General features: G+C 38.7%; 1 protein-coding gene across 1 annotated transcript in view; it reads right to left on the reverse strand.

Annotated features, from left to right (window-relative positions):
- LOC136866773 (apoptotic protease-activating factor 1) overlaps positions 1-27274 on the reverse strand; it is a 279902-nt gene that overhangs the window by 147836 nt on the left and 104792 nt on the right. The window contains exons 9-11 of the mRNA XM_067143881.2: positions 27000-27179; positions 11777-12016; positions 6571-6758 (exon numbers count right to left, since the gene is read on the reverse strand). Coding sequence (XP_066999982.2) covers positions 6571-6758; positions 11777-12016; positions 27000-27179 — 608 coding nt within the window. The remainder of the gene's footprint in view (positions 1-6570; positions 6759-11776; positions 12017-26999; positions 27180-27274) is intronic.

Below are 27274 nucleotides of genomic sequence, written 5' to 3' on the forward strand. Positions count from 1 at the left end.
TACGGTATAGTTTTCTCCCAGTGTGCATTTGCGAGCACTCTCATCGGCATTCAAAGGCGATGTTGGAGTTGATTAGTAATACCCGTCGACTGCTGTTCTCTATAGAAAATTCAAAATGAAATAGGATGACACGCTTTTGTGATCTTTCAATAATGTGGCCGATAGCAGTTGTTAAGTTGTTAAAGATGGTCTCTTAATTTTAATGTTACCGGTATATACTGAAATTAAGTAAGAATGTGATACGCCTCAAGATATGGCAGAGTAAATCACAGATTTCAGAGGATAGTTTATATTTTCTCGCGTCTAGTTAAATTTAGGAAGAAAAAAAAAAAAAAAAAACGGGCGAGTTGGCCGTGCGCGTAGAGGCGCGCGGCTGTGAGCTTGCATCCGGGAGATAGTAGGTTCGAATCCCACTATCGGCAGCCCTGAAGATGGTTTTCCGTGGTTTCCCATTTTCACACCAGGCAAATGCTGGGGCTGTACCTTAATTAAGGCCACGGCCGCTTCCTTCCAACTCCTAGGCCTTTCCTATCCCATCGTCGCCATAAGACCTATCTGTGTTGGTGCGACGTAAAGCCCCTAGCAAAAAAAAAAAAAAAAAAAAAAAAAAAAAAAAAAAAAAAAAAAAAAAAAAAAAAAAATTTAGGAAAGGTTATTCCCATGTAAATTTTTAGCGAGGAGGTTATAATTTCTCTAGATTTGTTTGAAATGTTTTCATGATACATATTCGGTTAGGTTAGCCGATGCCGTTCGAAGAAGAAAACTGAAATGTTTGCCACAGAAGCCTCTGGAATGATACCGTATTTCTCTGAATACAAGACGACATTTATTTCTCAGAATCTCATGAGAAAAATCAAGGGTTGTCTTGCATTCGCAGCCTAACAGTAATGAACACCACTGGCAACTATCGCGGTAACCACGCTGCTTCCTTTCACCAAATACAGTAGAGACAATACGTGACACTTCTGGATTTAGCCTTGTTAAAATTGGAGACAATTCGCAAGTGGTGCTCCTAGTGGCGTGACCTGAAAATTAGCGCAAAATTCAAATATCAATGGGAATGCACATACAGAAATGGATAAATAAATTATGTCTAGAAAGAAAGTGTTAGTAAGATATTAACTTCAAGGTTGCTAAAGCAATTCTGGATAAATAAATGAAAATTTATTTAACAGGTTATTATTTAAAGACTGAAATCTATATATATAAAAATAAGAGTTTTGTCTGTACATTGCTCAGAATTTGAAAATAATGGTATTTCTGTATCGGCCATGTCCATAGTAACAAGAAAATGCACTTTTTACTTTTCCGTAATTTCTGTCTGTCTGTCTGTCTGTCTGTCTGTCTGTCTGTATGTATGTACACGCATCACGAGAAAACGGTTGAAGAGAATTTAATGAAAATCGGTATGTGAAGTCGGGGGATGAGCCTCTATAATCTAGGCTATAGATCATTTTACTCACGCTGAGTGAAATGGTAGTTTAGAGGAAGGCCTAAAATGTAATTCTCAAATATTTCTTATTAGAGGTGTAATCGATGAATGCTACATAACTAAGGTTATATAGTATTAAATTTCCTATTATTCATGTCTTATACATTGTTACCATACTGGCTATGATCACAAACATATTCTTGAATTTGGATTTTTGTTACTAAGTCCATATCAGCGCCGAGTAACGAGAAAATGGGTAAACAGTATTTAATGAAAATCGCTACGTAAGTCGGAGCATAAGAAACTGCAGTTTATGGTATAAAATATTTTACAAATCACAGAGTTGAAAGAAAACTAAATGTGAAGGCCTACAATATAGAAAGCTAACATTGATCAACAATAACATTACATTGACCATTGTTTGCCGTGTTGTGCTTTGTGTCTTCTGTTGCCCCTCATCTCCGGTACTCTGCTGCGTACAGAGTATTTTTTATTTGATTTACGTCACACCGACAAAGATAGGTTTTATAGCGACGATGGGATAGGAAAGGGCTAGGAGTGCCTTAGGCCTTAATTAAGGTACAGGCCCAGCATTTGATTGGTGTGAAAGTGGGAAACCACGGAATACAATCTTCAGCGTTGCCGACAATGGGGTTCGAATCCACTATCTCTCGGATGCAAGCTCACAGCTGCGCACCGCTAACCACACGGTCAACTCGCCCAGTCGTACAGAGTGTAACAGCCTGCCTGAATACTGATGGGAAGTAGCTGGGGAGTTAGATAACTTTCTTCTTTAGCATGCCATTCACCTGGTTTATAAATTTTCTGATACTACTGGTACGTAACACACTGGATCATCATAGCATTCGGGCTATTCAATCCCTACTCTGAGGCACTGATTGGAATGAACAGTGTGCATATTTAGCGGAATAATGGCAGATCAGTGTTCATGACAATCTGCGGCCTGGTCATCCCAGCTCTAGAACTTTGGACTGTTAGATTGGCACCGCAATCTAAGCGCAGCACTGTTCGTTAAAAGTGATAAAACGTGCGGCTTTCCATTTGATCGAGTATTTTATATGATAGCATTGCTTTTAATCGCTACATTCATACTTACGTTTTTATAATGACCTATGTTGATTTCAGTTAGGAAAACTGAAAAGTCAGTCTTTCTGAGAATCCCGAAGCGAAGCACGGGTACGTCAGCTAGTTAGATATATAACTAAGACGTGCAATGGACTGCTGTGAAATGGCTGATCTCTCATTTATGCATTACGTTTTTAGCTTTAGTATTCCTACCTGAACTTTCACGGCTAGATTTGTCTTTCTCGTTTCAAAGCACCATATCATCACATTAAGACACTTGTCAATAAAAATATCAGCACATTCCTTACACACATGATTCAATGAATTTATATTTAAGAGCTGGACAATTTTCCTTTTAACTTGAAGCCTACTGACAGAAAGAAAATCTATAAATTTACCCTCAAGAATACTCAAAATTTCCCTATAAGCAATACTTGCTATTACATTAGGGTAAAGCAAATTTGCATCATTGTATTGTTTCAACAAAATATGTACATTTCTTAAATCACCCATATTTCCTTCAGTGCTCAACAATGCACGACGGTATTCCAAATGGGGTAACTTGGAATACAATCAGCCACACACATATGCATTTTTTTAAAAATTAAATCAAAACCCACAGATCACACTTACAACACATCAGTATTGAAGGTTAACTGCTGCACTATACAATAAAATAAGATTATATTTCAAACCAGTTACAGTATGAATCGTGCAGTTCTTTTTTTTGTTTTTTTTTTTTGTTTTACGTCGCACCGACACAGATAGGTTTTATGGCGATGATGGGACAGGAAAGGGTTAGGAGTGAGAAGGATGCGGCCGTGGCCTTTATTAAGGTACAGCCCCGGCATTTGCCTGGTATGAAAATAGGAAACCACGGAAAACCATCTTCAGGGCCGCCAACAGTGGGGTTCGAACCCACTATCTCCCAAATACTGGATACTGGCCGCACTTAAGTGACTGCAGCTATTGAGCTCGGTGATCGTGCAGTTCAGAAATGTTGGAACTACTATACAAATATCTTCGTAACTGGAAGAATATCTATGCAAACACAATATTTACTTACATTTTCTTGCCACGAGGGAAACGGAAGAAAGACAGCGAATCCTTCTGCACTTCATAGTCATTGCAGTCAAACATAGCATATATCTTTCTACTCATATTGAGAGGAGATATAAAAGAATGACACACGCTACTATTTACTTATGTCAACTTAACGCAAACGCATAAATAACGCCAAAAACTTCACAAACAAATACATGTGCTCTTATGACAGAATCATAACGCCAAAAACTTCACAAACAAATACATGTGCTCTTATGACAGAATCAATAACTCCCAGATCACTCCGCTAGACAGAGCTCTAAACGCTGTGCCTTGATATCTCGCAGAGTGTCGAGTATTGTCTCTACTGTATTTGCTTTCACCTCCGCGCGTGCGCGCACACACAAAACTCGCTGACAATAAACAACCGCCTCTTTATTATACACCGCCAACTGCAGCAACCAGTTGTGAAGAGTTCCTCTGTGTAACGTCACTGGATCTCGGGAAATAGTAAAAAGAGAATGATATTCTATTAGCCTCTACAAAAACGTTTCTCAATCTGCAGAATGCCATCAAAACATGCGAGTTTCAGAATTCCTAGAAAGGCCACGGCTCAGTGGCAGAGTTATAATGCGTCTACCGTACCTGACGCTTAGTAAAATTAAGTTTTATAGACAGCAGGGATATTTTTGTGATGGATCGTCGTATTGTAAAGGTACGTGGAACGGGTATTGCCGGCAAATTTTCAACGGGTTCTCATCAATATTATGATGCCAATTTTCAGTTAATGTTTATTAAACACTCGGAAATGTAGAATAATTGTGCAGCCGCAAGAAAATACAGCATAGGCCTAACTAAAGCCAATATTCGGCGTTAGCGTGAAGACAAAGATAACTAAAAAATGCGTACTATACAAAAAATGCATTCAGTGGCCCGCAACAAGGACACTTTAAAGAAGTCGAAGATGAAATTGTGAGATATGTGCTCAAAAAACGCAAGGGCGGAATGACCATACCACGCCACAGTAAACTCGTTCGTTGACTTTCAATGCCCACGATTTGGTCTATACATCGCTAGCCGCCGAAGTTGGCCGAACCCGGAGAGATGTGCGTGTAGCGGCCGGTTGTAGCTGATGTTGAGTAAAAGTAACAGTTTTATAGACAGCAAGAATATTTTTCTGTTGGATCATCGTATTGTAAAGACGCGTGGAGTAGATATTGCCGGTAAATTTTCAACGGGTTCTCTTCGATAATTCTGAGACCTGTATAGAATCTCTGTGATTTGGAAAGTGTTTGTAAAATATTTTATTTGTAAACCACTTTTTTGGTATACTTACTGTATGATGTGGAGTGTTGTGGTAGAATATTTTATTCGCATTCCATTTAGCTACCTAACCTGTATGGTGTAAAATATTTTGTAGTATGTTTTATTTGTATTCCCTTTATCTACTTAAGTAACTACTAGAACAGTCCAGAAAAGGTTGTGTCGCGGGCTTTTAGAACAGGGTGTGTTGGCTCCTGTCGGTTGTGGATTCTAGAAATATGTCCTTACTAATTCTGGAAAATGGAAAGTTCATAATTAGTGTCTGTATATGTTCCAGAATATTGTATAAACATCGTGACTGGATAAAGAGTTGTGATTGGTGAATCTGGGTGGCGATAGGCCAAGCTCCTGTGCTCTGAATGGTCACTCGGTAATCGCACCAAGGCCAGACTTCCCTTTTTAAGTGAGCGAGGCAGGATTTCGTAGTCTTTGGTTCTCTCATCAGTCCTGCCGTTTTGAAGCACGTCGGCGTATCCTCTCTCCCAGGACAAGCTACCTTGGGGTAAGCACGGTTGATTTCTGTTCCCCTTTAATTTACATTTAATGTTTCGCTGGTGTTATCACGTAGGAGTATGCCCTACCCGCCACTCTATTCCTCAGATGCTTTAGAAGGTACGTTTACTTTCTTTTAAGCTTGTATTTGTATCTTGTGTGCCTTCTTACCCCCAAAATCATATTGTAGAACTTGTTTTATGCTAAGATATATTTGGTTAACTTCTTGGTCTAATAGCAAAGCTCTTGTCAAACAATATCTAATCTTGTATTTGTAAATTGTGTGTCTGGATTGTGGAGATAGACGAGTATGTTCGGAAGTTACCTTCTAATGTTGATTTCGGAAAATAATATTTTGAAAACAAGAAATCACCGTTGATTTTCCTGGAAATCCGCAACCTTCGCATCTCTAGGGCCTTTGGTAGCTTTCCCAAACCCATTCCACGTTCCTTGTTTATAGTCGTGTAGTTGCCCAACCTGATATTTGTTCGTGTGTATTAGGCCCAGTTCATCTGATGTTTATCGCTTGTCTAGGGCTTAAGGTACCGTGTAATTTGTTTTATTTTCCTCCCTTTCTACTGTGTATCGCGTAACCGCTGAAAGACCGGTTACAAATTCGACGCCAGTTTTAAGTTAATGGTCATTACACCCGCGGAAATAAAGAATAATTATGCAGCCGCAAAAAAAAAAAAAAAAAAAAAAGGCATAACTAAAGCCAGTGTTCGGTGTTGGCATGAAGACAAAGATAGTCTAAAAATGCGCACTATACGAGAAAGGCATTCATATGATTTTACAAAGTACTTTTTAAGCCTGATTTAAATTTTTTGAAGGAAAAAGTGGCTATCATAATCTATTTATAATTGCAAAAAGTGAGAGTCGTATTGCATTCAAGGTTGTCTGGGATGAAATTAAACATACCCTTTCACGTAGTATCAGATTTCGAAAAATAACAAACAAGCAGGTCATAGTGTGAGTATCATCTGTGAAAATACAAGTTTTGAACAAACTGATTGCTGTTTCATATCGATTTTAATGTGTATAGGGGTTTTCCTGACTTTTACAAAAAAATCGGATGTGACAACAGTCCGCTATAGTGAGTAAATTTTTCATTGTCTTTCACTCTATTGTAACTAGGGAAGTATCCCTGTAATGGTGGCAAATAAATAAATGAATGAATGTATAATTTCACTTACATAAATTCAAGGTACAACTTCTTGGGATTAGCCTTGGCTATTTGAAGTGCCATTTCATACACACAGCTGTTTTTGCGTTCTTGTAGACCACACTGCACAATATCAAGGTCCTTATATTTGTATAAGTCCAAGCCAAATACCTTGATGAAATTTTCCAAATCTTCCACAACAGGAACAATTCTATTATCCTACGGAAAAAATGAGGAATGAAACAGGCGAACAATGTGTATAAAAGCACAAACATATCATAAAAGTTTAATTAATTAGTTATTTATAAAAAATGTACTCAAGAATCATGTGGATAATATTTAAATGAAGCTTTGGAATATTGTTACTTAGGTAGTAAAATAACGAACGATGGCAGGTGTAAGGAGAACATAAAATGCATACTAGCACAAACAAGGAAGGCCTTTCTTAAGAAAAGAAATTTGCTCATTTCCAAAATTGATATAGGAATTTGATGTTTTTCAAGACTTTCGTATAGAGTATGGCACTGAATGGAAGCGAAACGTGACGACAACTAGCTCAGAAAGAAAGAGAATAGAAGCTTTAGACATGTGGTGTTACAGAAGAATGCTGAAAGTGAGATCGCTACATCAAATCACAAATGAAGAGATAGTGAATCGAATTAGTGAGAAGAGATCGATTTCGCTAAATTTGATGAGAAGAAAATGATAGAATGATAGGACACCTCTTAAGACACCCAGGACTTGTTCAGTTAGTTTTTGAAGGAAGAGTAGGTGGTAAGAACAGTAATAATAAATAACATTGTTTTTACGCCCCACTAACAAGGCTATATTTAATGGATTTTGGAGATGACGAGGTGCCAGCATTTTGTCCCTCAAGAGTTCTTTTATGTGCCAGTAAATCTACCGACACGAGGCTGACGCATCTGAACACCTTCAAATGCCACTGGACTGAGCCAGGATCGAACCTGCCAAGTTGGGAACAGAAGGCCAGCGCCTCAACCGTCTGAGCCACTTAGCATGGCAGTACGAACAGTAGGGGTAGACCAGGGTATGAATATGATAGACAGATTAGAGCAGATGTAGGATGTAGTGGTTACATAGAAATGAAAAGTTTAGCACAGGATAGAGTGGCATGGAGTGCTGCATAAAATCAGTCTATGGACTGATGGCCCAAACAACATTGTTTCAAATAAGCTTCCTGGGGAGGATGTTTGAGAGTTAGGAGGGCTTAGTTCACTAACAGAAGCTTACACAATGAAAGCTGAGAAGCACAGCAGTCAATAATGACAATATATGTGATGGGTAGAGCCCTGCACGGATGCGGATACCTACAGATAACTAAGAACTAAGTTCGTAAATTGTATCTGCGGATATCCACCAAGTTAGTGTCTTGGCGGATACAAATTGTGCGGCAGTGCGGATAATTTTGCTGATAATTTCTTAATAATGACGTTTATTGATTTTCACTCAGATATACTCTCATTTTTGCTTGTGATTAGGTGACCCTTGACAGTGGTATGAGAGAATGGTGATATATGAAGAACCTTGAGACCATATAAATCTGACCTGAGCCAGATAGCCATTCGCGGATGCAGATGAAGCAAGTGTGGATGCGGATATTATTTTGTATATCCGCGCAGGTCAGATCATAAATGAAGAGGAATGTAATAACACAAGCACGGAATATTTAATAAGATCTGACTAGAAGAGGGGACAAGCTGGAAGAGAACAATATGAGGTCAAGGTATGAATTTATGTCAGAGAAGAGAAGGGGATGGATGGATACAATAGTTATGAAGAGAGAGAAAAATCAATATGGATACCACATAACGGCCACATCACACCAGTCTGAATTGAACATCCATACATAAAGCATTAGTCAATGAAATAGCTATGGGTGGTGCAGAAGTGCCAGAATTTTTCTCAAAGTGTCAGTGGCAATAAATCTACTCCCTCAGTGGATCAGTGGTAGAGTATCAGCCTCCAATTCCCAAGATTTAGGGTTCAAACAGGACAGAGGTAGCCAAACTTTTGAAGGGCAGGAAGAAGTCCATTCGCCATTCCATGTTGTGCTACATTAGCATGTTAAAGATATCTGGTGTCTAGCTGACCAAATTAATTAAAACTCAACCAAAGAACACTCAACAGAGTCCTGGTTTCTCTGCTATCTGGTGAAGTAAATTGACACTGACTCCAAGACAGCCTAACCGACATCAAATTAAAATGCCTGCACACAGTAGCTGAGCCTATATGATTATTATTATTATTATTATTATTATTATTATTATTATTATTATTATTATTATTATTATTATTCATTGGAGTAGACCATTGTAGGACCACATGAAACAGTTTTCTTCTTCTTGTCTTTCCAAAACTTCATCTTTTCTCAGTGGTGTTGTTTTCTTTCTTCCGTCCATTCACTGCCTGATTTCTTCTTGGCTTTCTCTGGAAATTTACCATTAAATATTGCTTTTCTAAACTCTTTTATTAGCAATTTGTACTTTTTAAATGTTCCAAATCTTCTTCAGCTTCTTTGAAAACTGCTGCATTTTTTCTTTGCGTAGAGTTTAAAAATTTGTTTTGTTAATCTGTCTTTGACCATTCTGTACAGATGACCAAAGAATCTTAATCTCCTTTTTCTGATGCTTCGTATAAATCTTGTTCTGGTCTCAATTTGTATATGCCATTCTCCCAAATAGGTCCCACAATTTTCCTTAGGTTTCTCTTTTCTGTTTTGCTTATTCTTCTATCTGAGAAGGTATTCAAACACTCTGTTGCATATAATGCTGCTGGAACAATTACAGTTTTGTAGTGTCTCACATGTAAGTTATATCTAAGCTCAGACAAAAGTTAATGTCAGCGATAGGATTCAGACCTGTACCACAGAAGGCAAGCAGATAACGAATTGCACAATACAGTAGTGGGCTTGCCCAAAATCAGTATGGAGATTCAGGTGTGCATCAGAGAAAAAAGAACTTCAGTTCTGAGGATGTGAAATGTACTAGCAAACAAAAATTGAGATCTATAAATCGATGATACCAGTGAGCTCAAGGGCAGAAATAATTTGTTAATTCATGCTTTGTCATGTGACAAACTGCTTACCAATTATATTATAATTAACTGATTAATTTAGAAAGTTGTTTTTAAATTTGATGTATTTTACTGCAAACTGCATCATAAAAACAGTTATAGTGGGCTATGTAGTATACTATTAAGGACTTTTCTTGTACAACATGTAATGCTGAACAATTCTTAACATCATAGTACAAATGTAGTTTCAAAAGTTTAGCAAGAGTAAGCTAAAAAGGCATACGGATGCTCAATTTTCCTTCGCCTTGCTTCACTGAACTTGTTACTTCTCGGCTTCCTTTGGTCATGGAAATTCAAAGTTCCTAAGGAGGGAATTCGATATTCTTCCACCAATATCTAATTATCTAAATATCTAATTCCCTCCTTGGGAACTTAGAATTTCCATTCGGAATTGCTAGGCGGGCAATAATTCCATTGTGGAGTTTTATCTCCCGTATGCAGTTATCAGACTGTGCCTCTTATATAGGTCTTCTGATAAGTTCACCTGCATACACCCCAGCGTCAGTGGGTAGGGTCTGACACATCCCACTCTGATGAGTCTAGTGTCAGACCTAAGACGAAACACTGGTTAATAGAGCAAACGCCTGAAAAGCCTTACATCTGATCTGTTCCTTTGGTCATACGTGAATGTTTCTAAACATAAACCTTTCTCTAAAAATGCTTTATAGAATTGTGGAAAAGCGAATCAAAATCCATCCAGTGGTTCTCAAGCTTAGCCGTCACAGACAGACAGACAGACAGACAGACAGACAGACAGACAGACAGACAGACAGACAGACAGACAGACAGACAGACAGACAGACAGACAGACAGACAGACAGACAGACAGACAGACAGACAGACGGGATAAGGACTTTGACACTATGTACCCTAGGTAGAGATTATCATCATCATCATCATCATCATCAAATGACATTTAAAAGTATAGTAAGTACAATATATACACAATATACTGTATATATACATATAAGGAAAATAAATACGGATATAAACTGGAATGCCCGGCTTCAACAACTAGTTTACTGTACTTTGTGTCCCTTTATACAGTTTGTAATCAAACTTTGAAGGCTGACAGCAGATAGTTGTCAACAATATGAAGCAATGTATGCTCCTCAGCACCATATTTACACACAGAACTTTTACAATATCCTCATTTTTTCATTATACATCGGCACCTGCTGAGGCCTGTTCTAACCCAGTTGAGTTTTGATCACTTGGGTCGAGAAAAATGGAAGCCTGACATTTTCTTCCTTGGGTCCTTGATCAGATAGGCACTGATGGGTGGACATGTTCCCATTGCTGTCTCCATTCTGCTGTTTCACTAAATGTTTCAAGTGGATGTAGATCAGTCCAGAGAGGATTTTGGGATTTTAACCACATCGCTGGTGGATCCCGTAAGATGCTGTACATGAGCGAGTTCCTGTGTGCTACATTATCACTGTGCTACTAGAAACTTCATGCTTGTCCATGAACAGACAACCATCCTTGCATACTGACTTCTCAGCAATATATCTAAAACATAATTAGTTTTTGCACTTCACTTTCTACAGACGGCACATGACAAAAGTTAGCTATACTGAGGAATCATGGAATAGGGGGTAGGTTATTCTAGGCAATCAAAGGCACTTGTGGTGACAATCACGTCACAGGCAGGATTGATGGCAGAAGAAGTTCTTGGATTAAAGTAGTTGCAGGGTTTAGACAAAGCTGTAATTTTTCACCTTTATATGATGAGAGGACCAAAACAAGGCCCCAAAGCTAGAAGCACACAGAAGTTCGTGGAAGTACATAGTTAATTCACAAAGGCTTACAGACTGAACACAGAAAGGTTTCACAGTTTATTATGAAGATGTATGTATACATCCATGTATATATGTATGTACTTCCCTATTTCGAGTGGAAATTTGTGCCCTGTCACTAGAATAGTTCATGATAGTGTTCTTATGAGATGTGGACATCAGAGATGATGTAACCAAGAACATACACTAAAAAAATTGCCATATTGGACTTAGTCGCACATATGAATGAAATTATAAGCCATCCTGGATATGTTAATCTAATGTAATGTAATCTCTAAGTAAGGATTTTCAGTTCAAACAAAATTAAATATTGTTAACTTACTTAAAGAAATCAACTTAACTTACCCCATTAATAATATGGTCTCTGTATTTCCTAAAATCAACCAAAATATCACCAGGACCAGTAACTTTCAGTTTGGCACCAATGAATTCAAGGTCTAGAAAAAGTTTCTTGAACATTGGCAACCATTTTGCTTCATAGAGATGGTATCCAATATAATAGAAGATGTAATTATCATTAGGAAGCTTTGCATAGTTTCCTCCACAAACTGCTCTGTATTTGTCAAGAAGCTTCCTATGACGATCCTGAAGAACATTAAACATTAGCATTTAACACAAGAAATGTTAAACAACAACAAACGTAAGTAAAAGAAGATACAACATGTTAATGAAAAAGAATAAAAATCAAATACAAGTAAAGAAAACTAGGAATGATCATCAGAACAGAGAATAATTCAAAAGTGACAAGTCAACGCAGGACGAGGAAGAAACAGAGAAGAGAGGACAAACTCTTTATCTTCATAAACTGCCACTTCCACATATGCTCTCTCCTCCTTATATGTAACTCTTTCACATCCATTTCTCTTCAGTTCCCAACAAGATTATATCTACTTCCCAACATTTCAGGAAGGTAGACATCCTCAGTCATTGAGAAAGCAATATTTCGGTCATCTATACCACCAAGATTAAGAACCACAATGCCACGATTGAACTTCACATTAGTTCACTAAATACAGCATCAATTTTGATAAGCATGTCGAGCATCACAGAGGTCACTATCAAGATGGTGGAGATCACTATAGCAATGCTGTCTCCCAGACAAGAAAAGGTATTCATTCAGCAAGACTCCACTATGTCTCACGCTGCATGTGAAAGTAAAGCAGTTTCATTTTAAGATTTTGAAGATATGTTCAACGGTCATCACAAAATGACAAAGCTAGATTTAAAAGCAGTGCTGATGATTCCAATTTTGATTAAAAGAACACCATCGGTATCAGCACAAATCACTGTTATTTTAAAAGTAGTTTTCAGAATTAAATTCCATCATCAGTAATATACATTTATTTTATTCGTTTTGACCCTTAGGATCTCGAGTGACTTGTTCTGAACGTCTTCTTTCTTCCCAATATCTCTTCATTCACTGCTCCTATTGCTCTCCGCTTCTGTAATTTGGATGCTGATCTTAGCATCGGTCTATTCATGACTTGACAAACGTTTTTTAAGCAGATCTATCCTGCACAGTCATTAGTGGGTATTTATCTCTTATGTCAATAGCCTTCCAATCCTCCGTAACTTCCTTCATCCAGTTATTTCCGTTAAGCATGCCGTATTCCATATCTTCTTTCTTAACCTGTTGTCATCCGTCCTCATCAAATGTCCCACGAAACTAAACCTTCTTTTCCATAATACATTTGATATTGGTTCTACTTTCTTATATATCTCCTATCTTGATAAATACACCCATATTTCACCCTGTTTTTCGGTAACCAACACATACAGTATTTATATTTATAGTTTCTAAAACATTCTGCAATATCTAACAATCCAAAAAAATGCATTGTTGAATAAAATCTTAGGTAACCAGGTCAGTTTTGTTTGAAAAAGGAAGCTCCCAGGTTCCAAATAATTCTAAATTAACATTATTCCTGCTGTAAATTAATACAAAAAATACGTACTTTAGTTACAGTTTTATTTCCCCACAAAAATCTATTGCAGATGCTGTTCACTATGGGACTGAATGGATTCGGAACATTATCCCAAGGCGAAAAATAGGCTTATTTTTGGACATAACTGGTGCGTTTGATAATGCCTGATGGCCAAAAATTCTGAATCAACTAAAGGAAAAGCAATGCCCACATAATTATTATTATTATTTAATCTCCAAAGTGCTGTGAACCCTATTTTACCATAAGGTATGTTAGGGTTGTAGTTTATACAAAATATACAATTTCTCTGATATAAAATTCAATACATAAACAGCAAAATAGACATGAACAGAAATGGAAAGATACTAGAGTACTAATATTTAAAATACCAGATCATAATATATACAATAGATATGTTAAAACAATAATAAATTATGTGTTTAAATACATAATCAATAAATTCTGAAAATTGAAAGTGCTGCGTTTTTTATAAAATATGAAATTTAGTGGTTTTTGAAATAGCAACTGCAAGTTAACAAATGCATCGTAAGTTCAAAACATGCTCTCTCAAACGCAGGACAGTTGAACAGAATGTGTTCTACAGTTTGAATGTCTTCAGTGCAAAAGCACAGTGAGCCATTCTCTGTTGGAATTTTGAATTGCTCGAAGTAAGCATTGAATTTACCATGACCTGACAGTACTTGAGTTAAATAAAAGTTGCACACTGTATATTTACATCCCAGCCTACTATACATACATTTGGAATAAAACAAGTCTTTGGTTACTAGGCTATTTTTGCTTGCTAACCACAGTTCATTCCAACGAGAGAACATTTCATCCTTTACGGTTCTTTTGACAAAAGAAATTGGGCATTTAGTATAACTCTGACAAGTTAGAATTACAAGCTTCTTTGGCCAATTGGTCAGCTCTTTCGTTCCCTTTGGCGGAATGACCTCACACCCAACCGAAACATATATGGTTATTGTACTTTGGTATATTCTCTCTACATGTACTGCCAAACTGTGTAAGTTATATATATATTTTATGGAGTTCAGCGCCACTTGTGAGTCACCGAGTATAATCGTACACGTATTTTTGTTTATGCACCACTCGACTGCTTTCAGTATTGCAAGCAGCTCAGCTTGAAACACAGAACAGTATTCCTTTAGTTTTATTTTCTCAGAATGAACTTTGTCGTCACCCTCATATACCACGAAGGCGAGAGCACAAAAATAAAAAATCTGACTTAGGTTCCTTTTCACACAATGGGTCACATATGTAAATGTTGCATATTGTTCATTAATTTGTTGCCAAGTCTATTAATTTGTTCTTATTTCTTTTTTCTAGTCTCTGTATAATTTTATCAATCACTTTTGGTTCATAACCACTCGCTTTTGCTATATGTTTTATTAGTTAATTTTCTTTGTTTCTTTTCTCTTCATCAATTGGGATATTCTAACATTCTATTGACGAAACTATTATACGCTGCTCGCTTACGAGCTGCCGGATGATTAGAGATCACATTTATTGTGGTGACAGACTGTGTCAATTTTCTGTAATAAAATTTACAGTATACACGAAGGACAAGTTGGACATTAGCTCAGTGATATTCAAAACTTTTAATTTTTTCAATTTTTTTTCAATTTTCTCTTCGCTCCGACATAGATAGGTTTTATGGCAATGGTAGGATAGGAAATGCCTAGGAGTGGGAAGGAAGCGGCCATGACCTTAATGAAGGTGTGAAAATGAGAAACCACGGCATCTTCAGGGCTGCCAACAGTGGAATTCGAACCCACTAAGCAAGCTGACAACTGCGCGCCCCTAACTACACGGTCAACTCATCCGGTCAGAACATTTCAAGGCCAAATAGAACACACATAGGTTGCAAAGTTTGGGCTGGGAAGACCTGGGAGAAACGAGATGAGCTGCTCGGCTAAGTGGTTTGTACCAATATAGTTGGTCCATTATTGGACATTATAAATTTTCCAGCTAACTCATTCCTGGTTGCCAGCATTTCGCCCTAGTGTGCCAAGTTGGGCTCATCAGTTGGTAAATGGCACACCCACCAAGACGCATGGCTAGTGCATACCGTGGAGGCCACTGCGTAGGCTATTTGGAGCCACCGGCAGTGCCAATGCACTATGAGAGACTTTGTCTCACTTTCATACGTTCTGAACTGTCAGTGGAGAGATGGTGTGGAATGACATTAGTAGACGAATAAGTTTGAGTGGCGTCTTTTTTCTTCTTCTTCTTCTTGTTTTATGACCACATAGGTGTTCTAAAGCCTATTTACTTCAGATCCTCTCTTACTTTTCTGGTCCATTTACATCCTGTTGTGGTATTTTTTGAGACGAGATTGTGTTGTACTAGTTATTTCAGAAGTCTCGAATCCTGCATCCTCATGATATTTCCAATGAATCCCAGTCTCCTCTTACACATAATATCTGTAATGGGTTCTAGCTCTTTGTACACGACTTTGTTAGGTATTAGCTGCCACTGTCCATCTTTCTGGTATTTTTTGTTGATGCACGTCCTTCCAATCCAAGTTTCTGAAGTCTGTCACGATTGTTTATTCAGGTGAAATGAAATGGCATAAGGCTTTTAATGCTGGGAGTGTCCGAGGACATGTTCGGCTCGCTAGGTGCAAGTCTTTTGATTTGATGCCCGTAGGCGACATATGCGTCATGATGAGGATGAAATGATGATGAGGACAACACATACACCCAGCCCCCGTGCCAGAGAAATGAACCAATGATGGTTAAAATTCCCGACCCTGCTGAGAATCGAACCCGGGACCCTGTGGCCACAGGCCAGCACGCTAACCATTTAGCCATGGAGCCGGACTAATCAGGTGAAAAAGTGTTTCTGCTGCATATGTAGCTTCCAGTTTTATAACTGCGTTGTGCTTTATTTTTGCATATATTGATCAACATTTCTTTTTGTAGATATCCCATGTTAATTTTTTGTGCTTTAGCTAATCTACTTGTTCTAGTTTGGATTGAGATTTTTCATTTAGGTTAAGTGTAATTACTTCACCAAGATATTTAAACAGTTACTATTTTGATTCTTTTAGTTGTGTTAGTTTTTGGAGCATAATTTCTGTTTCTTCAAATGATATTTTGAGGCCAATTTTATTTGCAATGTTTTGAAGTTCTGATATCTCGGTAGTGATTTTTATTTTTTCAGTTGCTTTTTGGTAATTTCCATTGTTGATTAGATGGGTAGGATCTATTTTTCTTTTGGTTTAAGGGGCTTGCTTTTGTTGTCTCCTCTGGGGAGTGAGTTCAATTTTAATTTTAACTACGTAGTGACCTGAACTTGTGCCTATTCCTCGGAGGACTTTGGTGTTATAGATCTCTTTGTGGTGGTAGTTGTCCATGCAGATGTGATCCAGTTGCCATTCTCCTTTAGTGTAGTCAGGGTGTTTCCATGTTTTGAGTTTTTGAGATTTTCTCTTATAACATGTAGATTTTGAGATTATGGTTTCTACACAGTTCAACTAGTCTCTCTCCATTTTTATTTGTTTACTTGTGTTCTGGCCATTTTCTGATGTCACAGTATTTTCTTTCTCTGCCCAGTTGAGCATTGAAGTCGCCTATTAATTTTACATGATGTTTGTGGATGTTATCTACAGTTTGGTCCAATAGGTCCCAAAATTCTTCTGTTTCCTCATGGTCTTTTGAGGAGTTGTTTTTATCATTAGTGGGAGCATGGGCATTTATTATAATATAGATTTTATTAGATGCCTTTAAGGTGAATGTTGAGAGTTGTGGGGACTGTGATTTGAATTCTTGAACTGAGTTTATTATTTTGAGGCTGACCTAAAATCCTGTTCATCACTAGGTATACCTTTATAACGTCTGTACCCTTGAGATTCCAAGGCATCCTGGTCAGTGTTTCTCATTCCCAGTAATCCCATTATAGGAATTTTGTGTCTGTCCATTATGTCAGTGATCACTTTTAGTTTACTGGTGTGCATGAGTGAGTTCGTATTGTGTGAAGAGAAGTCTTGTTTTGTCTCGTTTGCATATGTGGTACTGGGGTATTTCCATGCCTCCAACTTCACGGAATCTTTTAAGTGGCAACCCACCGTATCCGAATGCTGCCTTTTCTGAACTCTTGGTTCAGCCGGTGGAGTATTTCTTAATAGACCTTCCATGGTTGACTGTCAAGGCGTCACCACCTGTGTGGGAAGAAGTCCCGAATTACAACTCTGGATGTGATCCAGTGAGGTGATAATGAGGCCGCTCCTCTAGAGTACAGACACCTTGTGCAGCCGCCCCTGACCTGGAGAACTGACACTGCATAATGGATTTCAGTGGCATTTCCTCTACTGTGGGAACGATCACCCCACCCAAAGGGGCTCATTCGCCTGAAGCCGTTGGGCCCCTAAGGGAACCAGGTTATTTCCCACCGCCCAACACTACTCGGCATTGGCAGTTTTACAGCTGGGTGTCAGACCAACAAACCCTCCTCCTTTCTAATTCCATACTTGGGACTGGACTAGGAAAGATATAATATTAAGATAAAGTTGGAATTCAAGAGGACAAATCGGGGCAAATATTCGTTTATAGGAAGGAGAGTTAGGGATTGGAATATCTTCCCAAGGGAGACGTTCAATAAATTTCCAATTTCTTTGCAATCATTTAAGAAAAGCTACAGATAGGGAATCTGCCACCTGGGCGACTGCCCTAAATGCAGATTAGCAGTGATTGATTATGGCGACGATGGGATAGGAATGGGCTAGGAGCAGGAGGGAAGCAACCGTAGCCCTAATTAAGGTACAGCCCCAGTATTTGCCTGGTGTGAAAATGGGAAACCATGGAAAAACCATCTTCAGGACTGCCAAGAGTGGGGTTCAAAGTCACTATCTCCTGAATGCAAGCTGACAGTTATGTGACCCAAATCACACAGCCACTCGGTCACTCAGTACTAGAGCCACAGCTGACTTATTCTGACATGTCTGACCTGCCCTATCATTTTGAAGGTAATAATGTTCATTTAGAATTATTGATAACAGAGAACTTTCTTCACAGATAAAACATACCTGTTCACCAAAGATTTTAATCAACAATACACTGTATGTAGATGTTAAGATATTTTAGAATGTTTTAAAAATTTTGAATACAAATATATGTTACTGATGATGGAATTTAATTCCAAAACCAGTTTTAATATGAAGGTATTTGTGCTGATATAGACTGTTATTTATTCTTTTGTGAATTTTTAAGATATGGTTATTAGATATAACAGGGTCAGCCTGCTCATCTGACCTCCTCCCTTGTGACTTTGATCAGTGGGCAAATTTAACCCTTAGAACTCACAAGACTTTTAGACGAAATTGAGCAATAGTGGGAACATTTTTTAATTAAGTGGTGATGAAGTTATTGCGGAAAAAGACTATGTAGTGAATTCAGCGATGAAGATCCCAATAACGAGAAAATTATACAAAATGACAGTGTTGGTACCTCTACCAACCGCTGGAAGGATTGCCATGACTGACAGTTTTCAAACAAATCCCATTCACAGATACGTCTAGTTATAAACCACACCACAAGACTAGACCTAAGAATGAACTTGATTCATTTCAGTTATTCATGAATGACAGGTTATTTATGGAAATTGTGTGTGAAACTAACCAGTATGCCAATGTAAACATTCAGAAGGTTACGCCCCTAAATGGTCTAAATGGTCGTTCACACTTCATTTATTGTTGCCAACAGAGGAGAAGTAAAGACTGCAGTTTTCAATGACCCAGTAGTGAAGGGACGATGACGTGACAAGCTATTTTTCTGAAATGCAGGTACAGGAAAACCTGGTGAGTGCTTTGAGAAGTTCCAAATAAAGCACAACTACCGATGCAAATGTAACTGACGAGAGAATACATACATGTGTTACACTCGGATTCGATTGAAATTTGGTAGGAATATTCATGAGAGGCAGTAGAATTCTAAGGTGAAAACTGCATGTGCCCAGCGCAAGTTTAAACGCCAAAATTGAACAAATAAATAGTCGTAAAATTAGAAGTGACGCGGGAGTATCGGGGTGTGACGGAGAGGTAGGGAGGAGCGAAGCAGCGGACGTGAACCAACCAGGCTGTAACGAGCTGCGCCAGCAGCCAGGCAGCGTATAGTTAGCACGTTCCCCTTAACTTCCCGAACAGATGTGCAAAACGTAAATATTAAACAGCACATGAAACAAGTATACAAAGGACGACATTTGAACAACGATGCCAATAAGGTGTGAAAAATTCACGCCCAACTTCTTGTTACTCATTGTAATTTTTCAAACCTTATTAGCATCGTTGTTCAAACATCGTCCTTTGTACACTTGTTTCATGTGCTGTTTTCAGGAATCCTGAAAAAGATGGCGGCTAACAGGTCGCTGGTGAAGTCACGACAGGCCTAACAAGCCGATGATGGATATTAACTTGCTTTCAAGGAAACAAGGAACGATAAGCCGGACAGATGTAACAGATGACGACCCTGGCAAGGAGGGGAGGGGAGAGGTGAGGGTAAGAGAGAGCTGCAGAATGGTTTTTGGTTGTACTGGATAGGAAATGATGAAGGAAAGCGAAATGGAGTAGGAGTGGTAGTAAGAAATGGAGTGAAAGAGGAAGTAAAAGGCATAAGTGATAGGTTGATAAAAGTCAAAATAACAGTCAAAGGAAAAACCTGGGAAATTCTACAAGTGTATGCTCCACAAGCAGGATGCACGCAACAAGAGAGAGATGACTTTGAGGAAGAATTGGAGAGATAATTGAATGGACAAAACAACATGGTAACGGGGGACTTGAATGCCCATGTAGGAATGGAAAGGAAGGGTTATGAGAACATGCTTGGAGTGGAAGGATGGGGAAATAGGAATAAGGAAGGAGAAAGACTACTGGATTTGTGCAAAAGAAATGGGATGATGGTTGGGAACTCGTGGTTCAAAAACAGAGAAAGCCATAAGATAACGTGGTATAGGAGGGACTGGTCTAGGAAATCCATTGTAGATTACATGATCTACGACTGGGAAATGAAGAGGAATGTTATAGATGTAAGGGTAATACCATCAGAGGCCCTAGATCGTGACCACAGACTACTGGTAATGAAACTGAGAACAATGACGGAAAGAAGAGAACAGAGAAGCACGAAAGATGTATCAAAATATGGAAACTGAAGGAAAAGGAAACTAAGGAAGAATACCAGGACAAAAGACTGAACTTACCAACAGATGATACAAAAACAGGAGAGGAAGAATGGAAAAGGTTCAAGAGGACACTAGTAAAAACTGCAGAGGAAGTGTGTTGGAGAACTAGTGTCAGGAAAAGATGCAAGGAGACCCCATGGTGGAACGACAGAGTCAAAGCGGCAGTTAGGGAGAAGAATAAAACTTTCAGAGTGTGGTTTCAACAGAGGACAATGGAGACAGGACAAGATTATAAAACCAAAAAGGAAGAAGCCAAAAAAGGTTGTAACAGAGGAGAAGAAAAAATGGATGGAAAAGTGGACAAACATGATGGAAGAGGATAGCAAAGGAAATAAAAAAAGTACTGTATGGTATGATCAAGAGTAAGAGGAAAGGCATGAGGGAAGATGTATAATGATAGACAAAAATGGAAATGAAGTACATGAAATGGAGAAACTCAAAGGAATGTGGAAGGAGTATTTTGAAGATTTACTAAATCCAGAAGGATGCATTGAGGAGGAAAGTAGAAGCAGGGAAGAAATAAGAAATATGGAAAAAGACTTAACATGGGCAGATGTAGAGCTAGCACTGGACAAGATGAAAGGAGGGAAAGCCCCAGGGTTAGTAGAAGTGAGTATTGAGATGGTGGAGGCAGCAGAAGAGGTAGGGAAACAGTGGCTCTATCGTGTGTTGAAAGTAGTATGGAAGGAAAGGAAGACCCCTGAAGATTGGAAGAAATGGGTAATCATACCCATTTTCAAGAAGGGGAATAGAAAACAGTTTAAGAACTATAGGGGAGTCACATTGATATGCCACTGTGCATAGGTGTTTGAGAAGATTCTGGAGAACAAAACCAGAAAGAGGCTGGAAGAAAAGTTGAGAGAAGTGCAGTATGGCTTCAGATCAGGAAGGTCTACAGTAGACCTTATATTCACAGTAAGACAGCTACAAGAGCGTCATTACAAATGGGGTAAGGATCTTGTGATGGCCTTCGTGGACTTTGAGAAAGCATACGATCGTGTGTGTAGAAACAAGGTATGGGAAGCCTTAAAGAGAGAAGGTGTCGAGGAACAGACCGTAGAAAGAGTGAAGGAGATGTATAATGGGAGTGTCAGTTGTGTGAAAATATGAGGAGAGAGAACAGGCTGGTTTGATCAAAAAGGTGGATTAAAACAAGGAAGTGCTCTGTCACCCTTGCTCTCCATAGTAACAAGGGACGAGATAATGACAAAAGTGGCAAGGAAAATTGGAGAAGGGAAAATGAAAGTGATAATGTTTGCAGATGACTTGTTAGTCTGGGAAGAAAAGGAAGAGGATATCCAGGAACTTTTTTTGCTTATGGCTTTACGTCGCACCGACACAGATAGGTCTTAAGGGTACAATGGGATAGGAAAGGCCTAGGAGTTGGAAGGAAGCGGCCGTGGCCTTAATTAAGGTACAGCCCCAGCATTTGCCTGGTGTGAAAATGGGCAACCATGGAAAACCATATTCAGGGCTGCCAACAGTGGGATTCGAACCCACTATCTCCCGGATGCAAGCTCACAGCCGTGCGCCCCTAACCGCATGGCCAACTCGCCCGGTGATATCCAGGAACAGCTAGACGCTTGGGTAGATTAGGTGGAACAATATGGAATGAAATTTAATGCCCAAAAAAAGTGAGATAGTGATCACAACTAGAAAGAAGGAGAGACCTACGAGAGGGATATTGCTTGGAGCGGGAACAGCGTAGGAAGGTAAGAGTGTTTCAAGTACTTGGGAAGTATCATAGAGGAAAGTGGAAAAAATGATAAGGAAATAATCGAGCGTGGAAGACAAGCAGGAGCATTCCTGAAAAGTGTCAGAAGCCTGGTTTGGAGCAAGGATGTCCCTCAGAGGAGCAAAAGGATGATATACAAGATGTACTATATACCTATTCTGACGTACGCAGCTGAGACTTGGGTAATAGGGCAGAGAGCTGTGAATAGAATACAGGCAAGTGAAATGAAATTTCTGAGAAGCAGGACAGGAGTGACAAGATGGGATAAGATGAGAAATGAGAAGGTTCGAGATACAGTAAAAGAAGAGCCACTACAGAATAGGATAGAGGCATCTAGACTTAGTTGGTATGGACACATGAAAAGAATGACAGAGAAAAGGATACCGAGGAGGATGCACAAAATGGAGATAATAGGTAAACGACCAAGAGACAGGTGGATAAAAGGAGTGGAAGAGTGTGTACAGAGAAGAGGTGAGGACTGGGCAAGAGTGACTAGGGAGAAGAGGTGGGAAGACAAGAGGAGATGGAGAGGCTTATGTTCCAAAGAGACCTGGCCAACAGCTGGAAACTGATGATGATGATTGTATGTGCTGCCCATATCTTTGTACAGTCACTTTTCCCTCTGTAAGCAGACTTTAAAATGGAGCTAGAGATGCAAGCATGTTCAGAAAGAAATGGAGGGCCAAGTGTTAAAAGAAAGAGTGTATAGATCAAATCAGTACATTCATCACATTAATCTCAATAAGTACTCTAGTTAATTCCTGAAAAAGTGCTGTGCTGAAGAAACAAAAATTTTACATCCAGATGTCAACCCTGTACACAAGCCAAGAAAGAATCAAATCAAAATCCCTTTATTTGCAAATGAGGTGTCTACCTCAGTGGCAAATGGTACACTAAAATACATTATTGTCAAGCACTAAATTTTAAATTAACAAGAGAAGAAGAAAATATTCCTAGAATACAGTATTATACAATTTACACTAACAATTTTTTATATTAAACACACAGCTCATCACTAATAAATTTATATTGTTTACAAAATTCTACTTATATCATCTCCTGTACTTACAAACATAGTCAACTCATATACAGTAAGTGGAATTACTTCAAATAATACTATACAACTGGTATAAGATTAAAATTTACATTGCATTTATTAATTTTTTAACCATTTTGGAACCTAAGTAGCAAAAGACCTGCTGCGTCTTAACCAGAGCCCCTTTTGCCACCACTTTTCAGACTTCCTGAAGGGCCTTCACACCTACCGTAGTGGTCCCAGGGCCCTCGAAGTCCCCACTGTACTTCATCCCTACAGGCAGTCCCCTACTTTGGTTGTCCATACGCCATAGACCAGGGGATGGAATTTTATTCACACACATTTTTTGTTTACAATAACCTGTACTGGTTGAATGCCCTCTAATATTTCATTTATTTTCTCTGTTGCTGTTTATTCTCTTCTTGAGTATCTGTACAGATTTTGGAAAAGGATCAAACACTACCCCTGGTAAACTGTTCCACTCCTTCACGCCCTTCCCAATGAATGAAAATTTACCCCAATCGCTTCTGCTAAAAATCCTTCTAATTTTATACTTGTAGTCAGTTCTGCCAATATAATTATTTTCCAACTAAAGCCTCTCACGGATTTCTCTCCATGCTTCTTCTCCTGTATAGGTTCAATCCTGTAAGTCTAGTTTTCTCCCTTCTCTTACTTAAAGTTTCCCACCCAAGTTCCTCTAACATTTCTGATACACTACTTTTTCTCCTGAAATCCCCTGTTACAAATCTTGCTGCTTTCCTCTGCACACTATCTATTTCTTTTATTAGGTATTCTTGGTGAGAATCCCAAACACTGTTTGCATATTCCAATAATGGACGAACCATACTTAAGTAACTTTTTTCTTTTAATTCTTTGTTGCATCCTTTAAGTAGCCTCATTATGACATGTAACGATCTGTATGCTTTCCCAACAATGTCATCAACATGACCCTTCCAGTGCAAATTACTTTCAAATCTCACACCTAAGTATTTGCACTTGCCATCTTTTGGGATAACTACCTCATCCAAAGTATATTCAAATTCAATTTTTTTTGCTATTGACTTTACGTCACACCGACACAGATAGGTCTTGTGGCGACGATGGGACAGAATGGGCCGGGAGTGAGAAGGAAGCGGCCGTGGCCTTAATTAAGGTACAGCCCCAGCATTTGCCGGGTGTGAAAATGGGAAACCACGGAAAACCATCTTCAGGGTTGCCGACAGTGGGGTTCGAACCTACTATCTCCCGAATACTGGATACTTGCCGCACTTAAGCGACTAAAGCTATTGAGCTCGGTAACTTCAGTTTTAAAGCTCCTGTCTGTAAATATTGTAACAGTTTATTTGCCTCCATTAACCTTCATATTATTTTCTTCAACCCATTGTTGGATACTCTCAAGGTCCCTTTGTAATTCTGAACAATCCTCAATGTTATTTATTTCCCTATAAACAATTAGGTCATCTGCATAAAACCTATTTTTGATGTTATATTGTTCCATAAATGATTTGCGTATATTAAGAAAAGTGTTTACTTTTAACAAAATGCTTTCTTTATTTCTTTCTTTTTTCCTGCATAGAGCCAGTCAATCACAGGAGACAGTTGGGCTATAACAGGCTTGATTACTTGTTAAAGCCCTGCGAAATGCTCAGCATGCTAATAAAAATGGATACTCTTTGAAGGATGGAACTTTTTATTTTTTGCTAGTTGCTTCACGTCGCACCAACACAGATAGGTCTTATGGCGACGATGGGACAGGGAAGGGCTAGGAGTGGGAAGGAAGCGGCCATGGCCTTAAGGTACAGCCCCAGCATTTGCCTGGTGTGAAAATGGGAAACCACGGAAAACCATTTTCAGGGCTGCCGACAGTGGGGTTCAAACCTATCTCCCGAATGCTGGATATTGGCCGCACTTAAGCGACTGCAGCTATCGAGCTCGGTAAATGGAACTTTTAATAGTGGCAACACTGCTGTAGAGACGCCATGCAACAGAACATAATAATGTCGCTGATAGCACACATTAGCTACATACCTACCTTACCTCAGAGCACGTCGACTCTCCCCACATCACACACATGTGAACTGGCGGGAGAAACAGAGCCTCGTGTCAGCTGGCAGTCTAAGGTAATGTTGTCACGATGTTTTTGAAACAGGAACAACAGAGTTGGATAAAGACTGAATGTGCCCAAGGTCATACAGCATGGCAGTGTCATCAAGGTCTCGAAGAGGCTTGCGGGGAATCTGCATTGCCTTACAGAAGAGTGGTATGGTGGGTCAAGGTCTTTAATGAGGCACACCAAAATATGGCATGTATGCGTTGGCCAGGTCATCCTAGGGTCAGTGAAGAAGTAGTGCATGCTCTTGCCGCATTTCTGGATACTGATGGATGCCATATGATTTGTAAGCTGGCCCAAGACACCGGATTAGCACATACAACTGTGCTTCACATTCTAAGGAACGCAGGGGCATGAGAAAAGTTGCATCACGATGGGAGCATGATTTGACAGAAATGTAGACACTCCATACATAGTACATCTTTCCTCCACATAAAAATGAGTTTTAATTATCATAATAGTGCAGCAATATTTAAACATACATTTATGAAGATTATTAGCACGTCCTACAAAAGAAAAATAAATTCTAATGCAGCTATGGATACCAGTTAGGTTAATATTTTGAAATGTGACAAATATTAAGGACAAATCTACTAAAACATACTAATACAGATTCCAACCTAATTGGTCAATTGGCATGGGTATCCTTGTTTACAAACAGTAATTTGCTTCCCCACTGTTCGTCGCTTGACGACGGGTTCACATCGAGTTGCTGCAGGTTGTTATCTATAAATGGTAAACAACCCAAATTTTTATGGAAGCAGTATAAAACTATATTAGAGAAGCCGCTTCACACCAATTTGAAATTATCTCATTATTTATGCTTACTTGCCTGAAGCATCAGAATCATCATGTCACTTAGTGTGCAATTTGTTATCCTCCTCACTTTCAGAACCTAAGTTTTTCATAAGAACATTAGCATGGATTAATCTAAATTTCGTACACTTGAATTAACACGCTAACAATTCATAAGAATGACACAAAGAAGCCTGTCTCTCGAACACACACTGTTCTTGTCTGCAAGCGCTTACTTTCCCCGTTCACTTCACAGGAGCGATGACGCAGCCTCAGGCTATGCAGGAATGTGGCTATGTTATCAATGCCTTGAAAGAAGAGCTCTCAACTTATGCTCATAACTAGTACATTTTATGCTTATAGAAGCATCCAACAGTATTGTGGTGAAGTCGCAGTTCACAGAAGTGGTGGCTACTATTTTTATCTATAGTGAATACATGCACCCATAGATTCTTTGAGCTCCATCAGTAGCAATGAAATAATGCCCCTGTAACTTCTACAGGCGGAGTCTCCAATGTGTTAAACCAAGTGTTCTTTTCCACGTGCACACATATAGAGAAATAAACCTGCAATAAAATTATCACTGGACAAGAGATTGTAATATGAGGTAGATGCAGAATTTGAGCCATATTTTCACGCCTATGGATATCATAACGAATGCTAGGAATTACTTATTTTGACTTGAATCTCATCAATTATGGTAGAAGTTTATATACTAAATTAAACAGAAGATACCTAAAATGATAAATGTTAATCCAGAATATGATGCATACCGTCTTTTCTTCATCAGTGAGCCGATGTTTAAGGTAGTACAGAAGAAGATCATGAACCCCATATACAGAACTGTAAATTTCTTCATTCCATTTGGATACTGCAAGTGATTTCTTCAAGAAAGATGACATTATATCTTCCACTTCGTACCTAGTTTGAAGAGACCACAGTGTTTGAAGGACCTGATACAAGTAAAATATTAAACTTTAGAAAATGGGTTATTATCATATCAATTATGAATTACAAATAGCATCAAAACATGTTAAGTATATATCAT

This window comes from Anabrus simplex, chromosome 3, assembly GCF_040414725.1.
Source record: "Anabrus simplex isolate iqAnaSimp1 chromosome 3, ASM4041472v1, whole genome shotgun sequence".
Taxonomy (NCBI): Eukaryota; Metazoa; Arthropoda; class Insecta; order Orthoptera; family Tettigoniidae; genus Anabrus; species Anabrus simplex.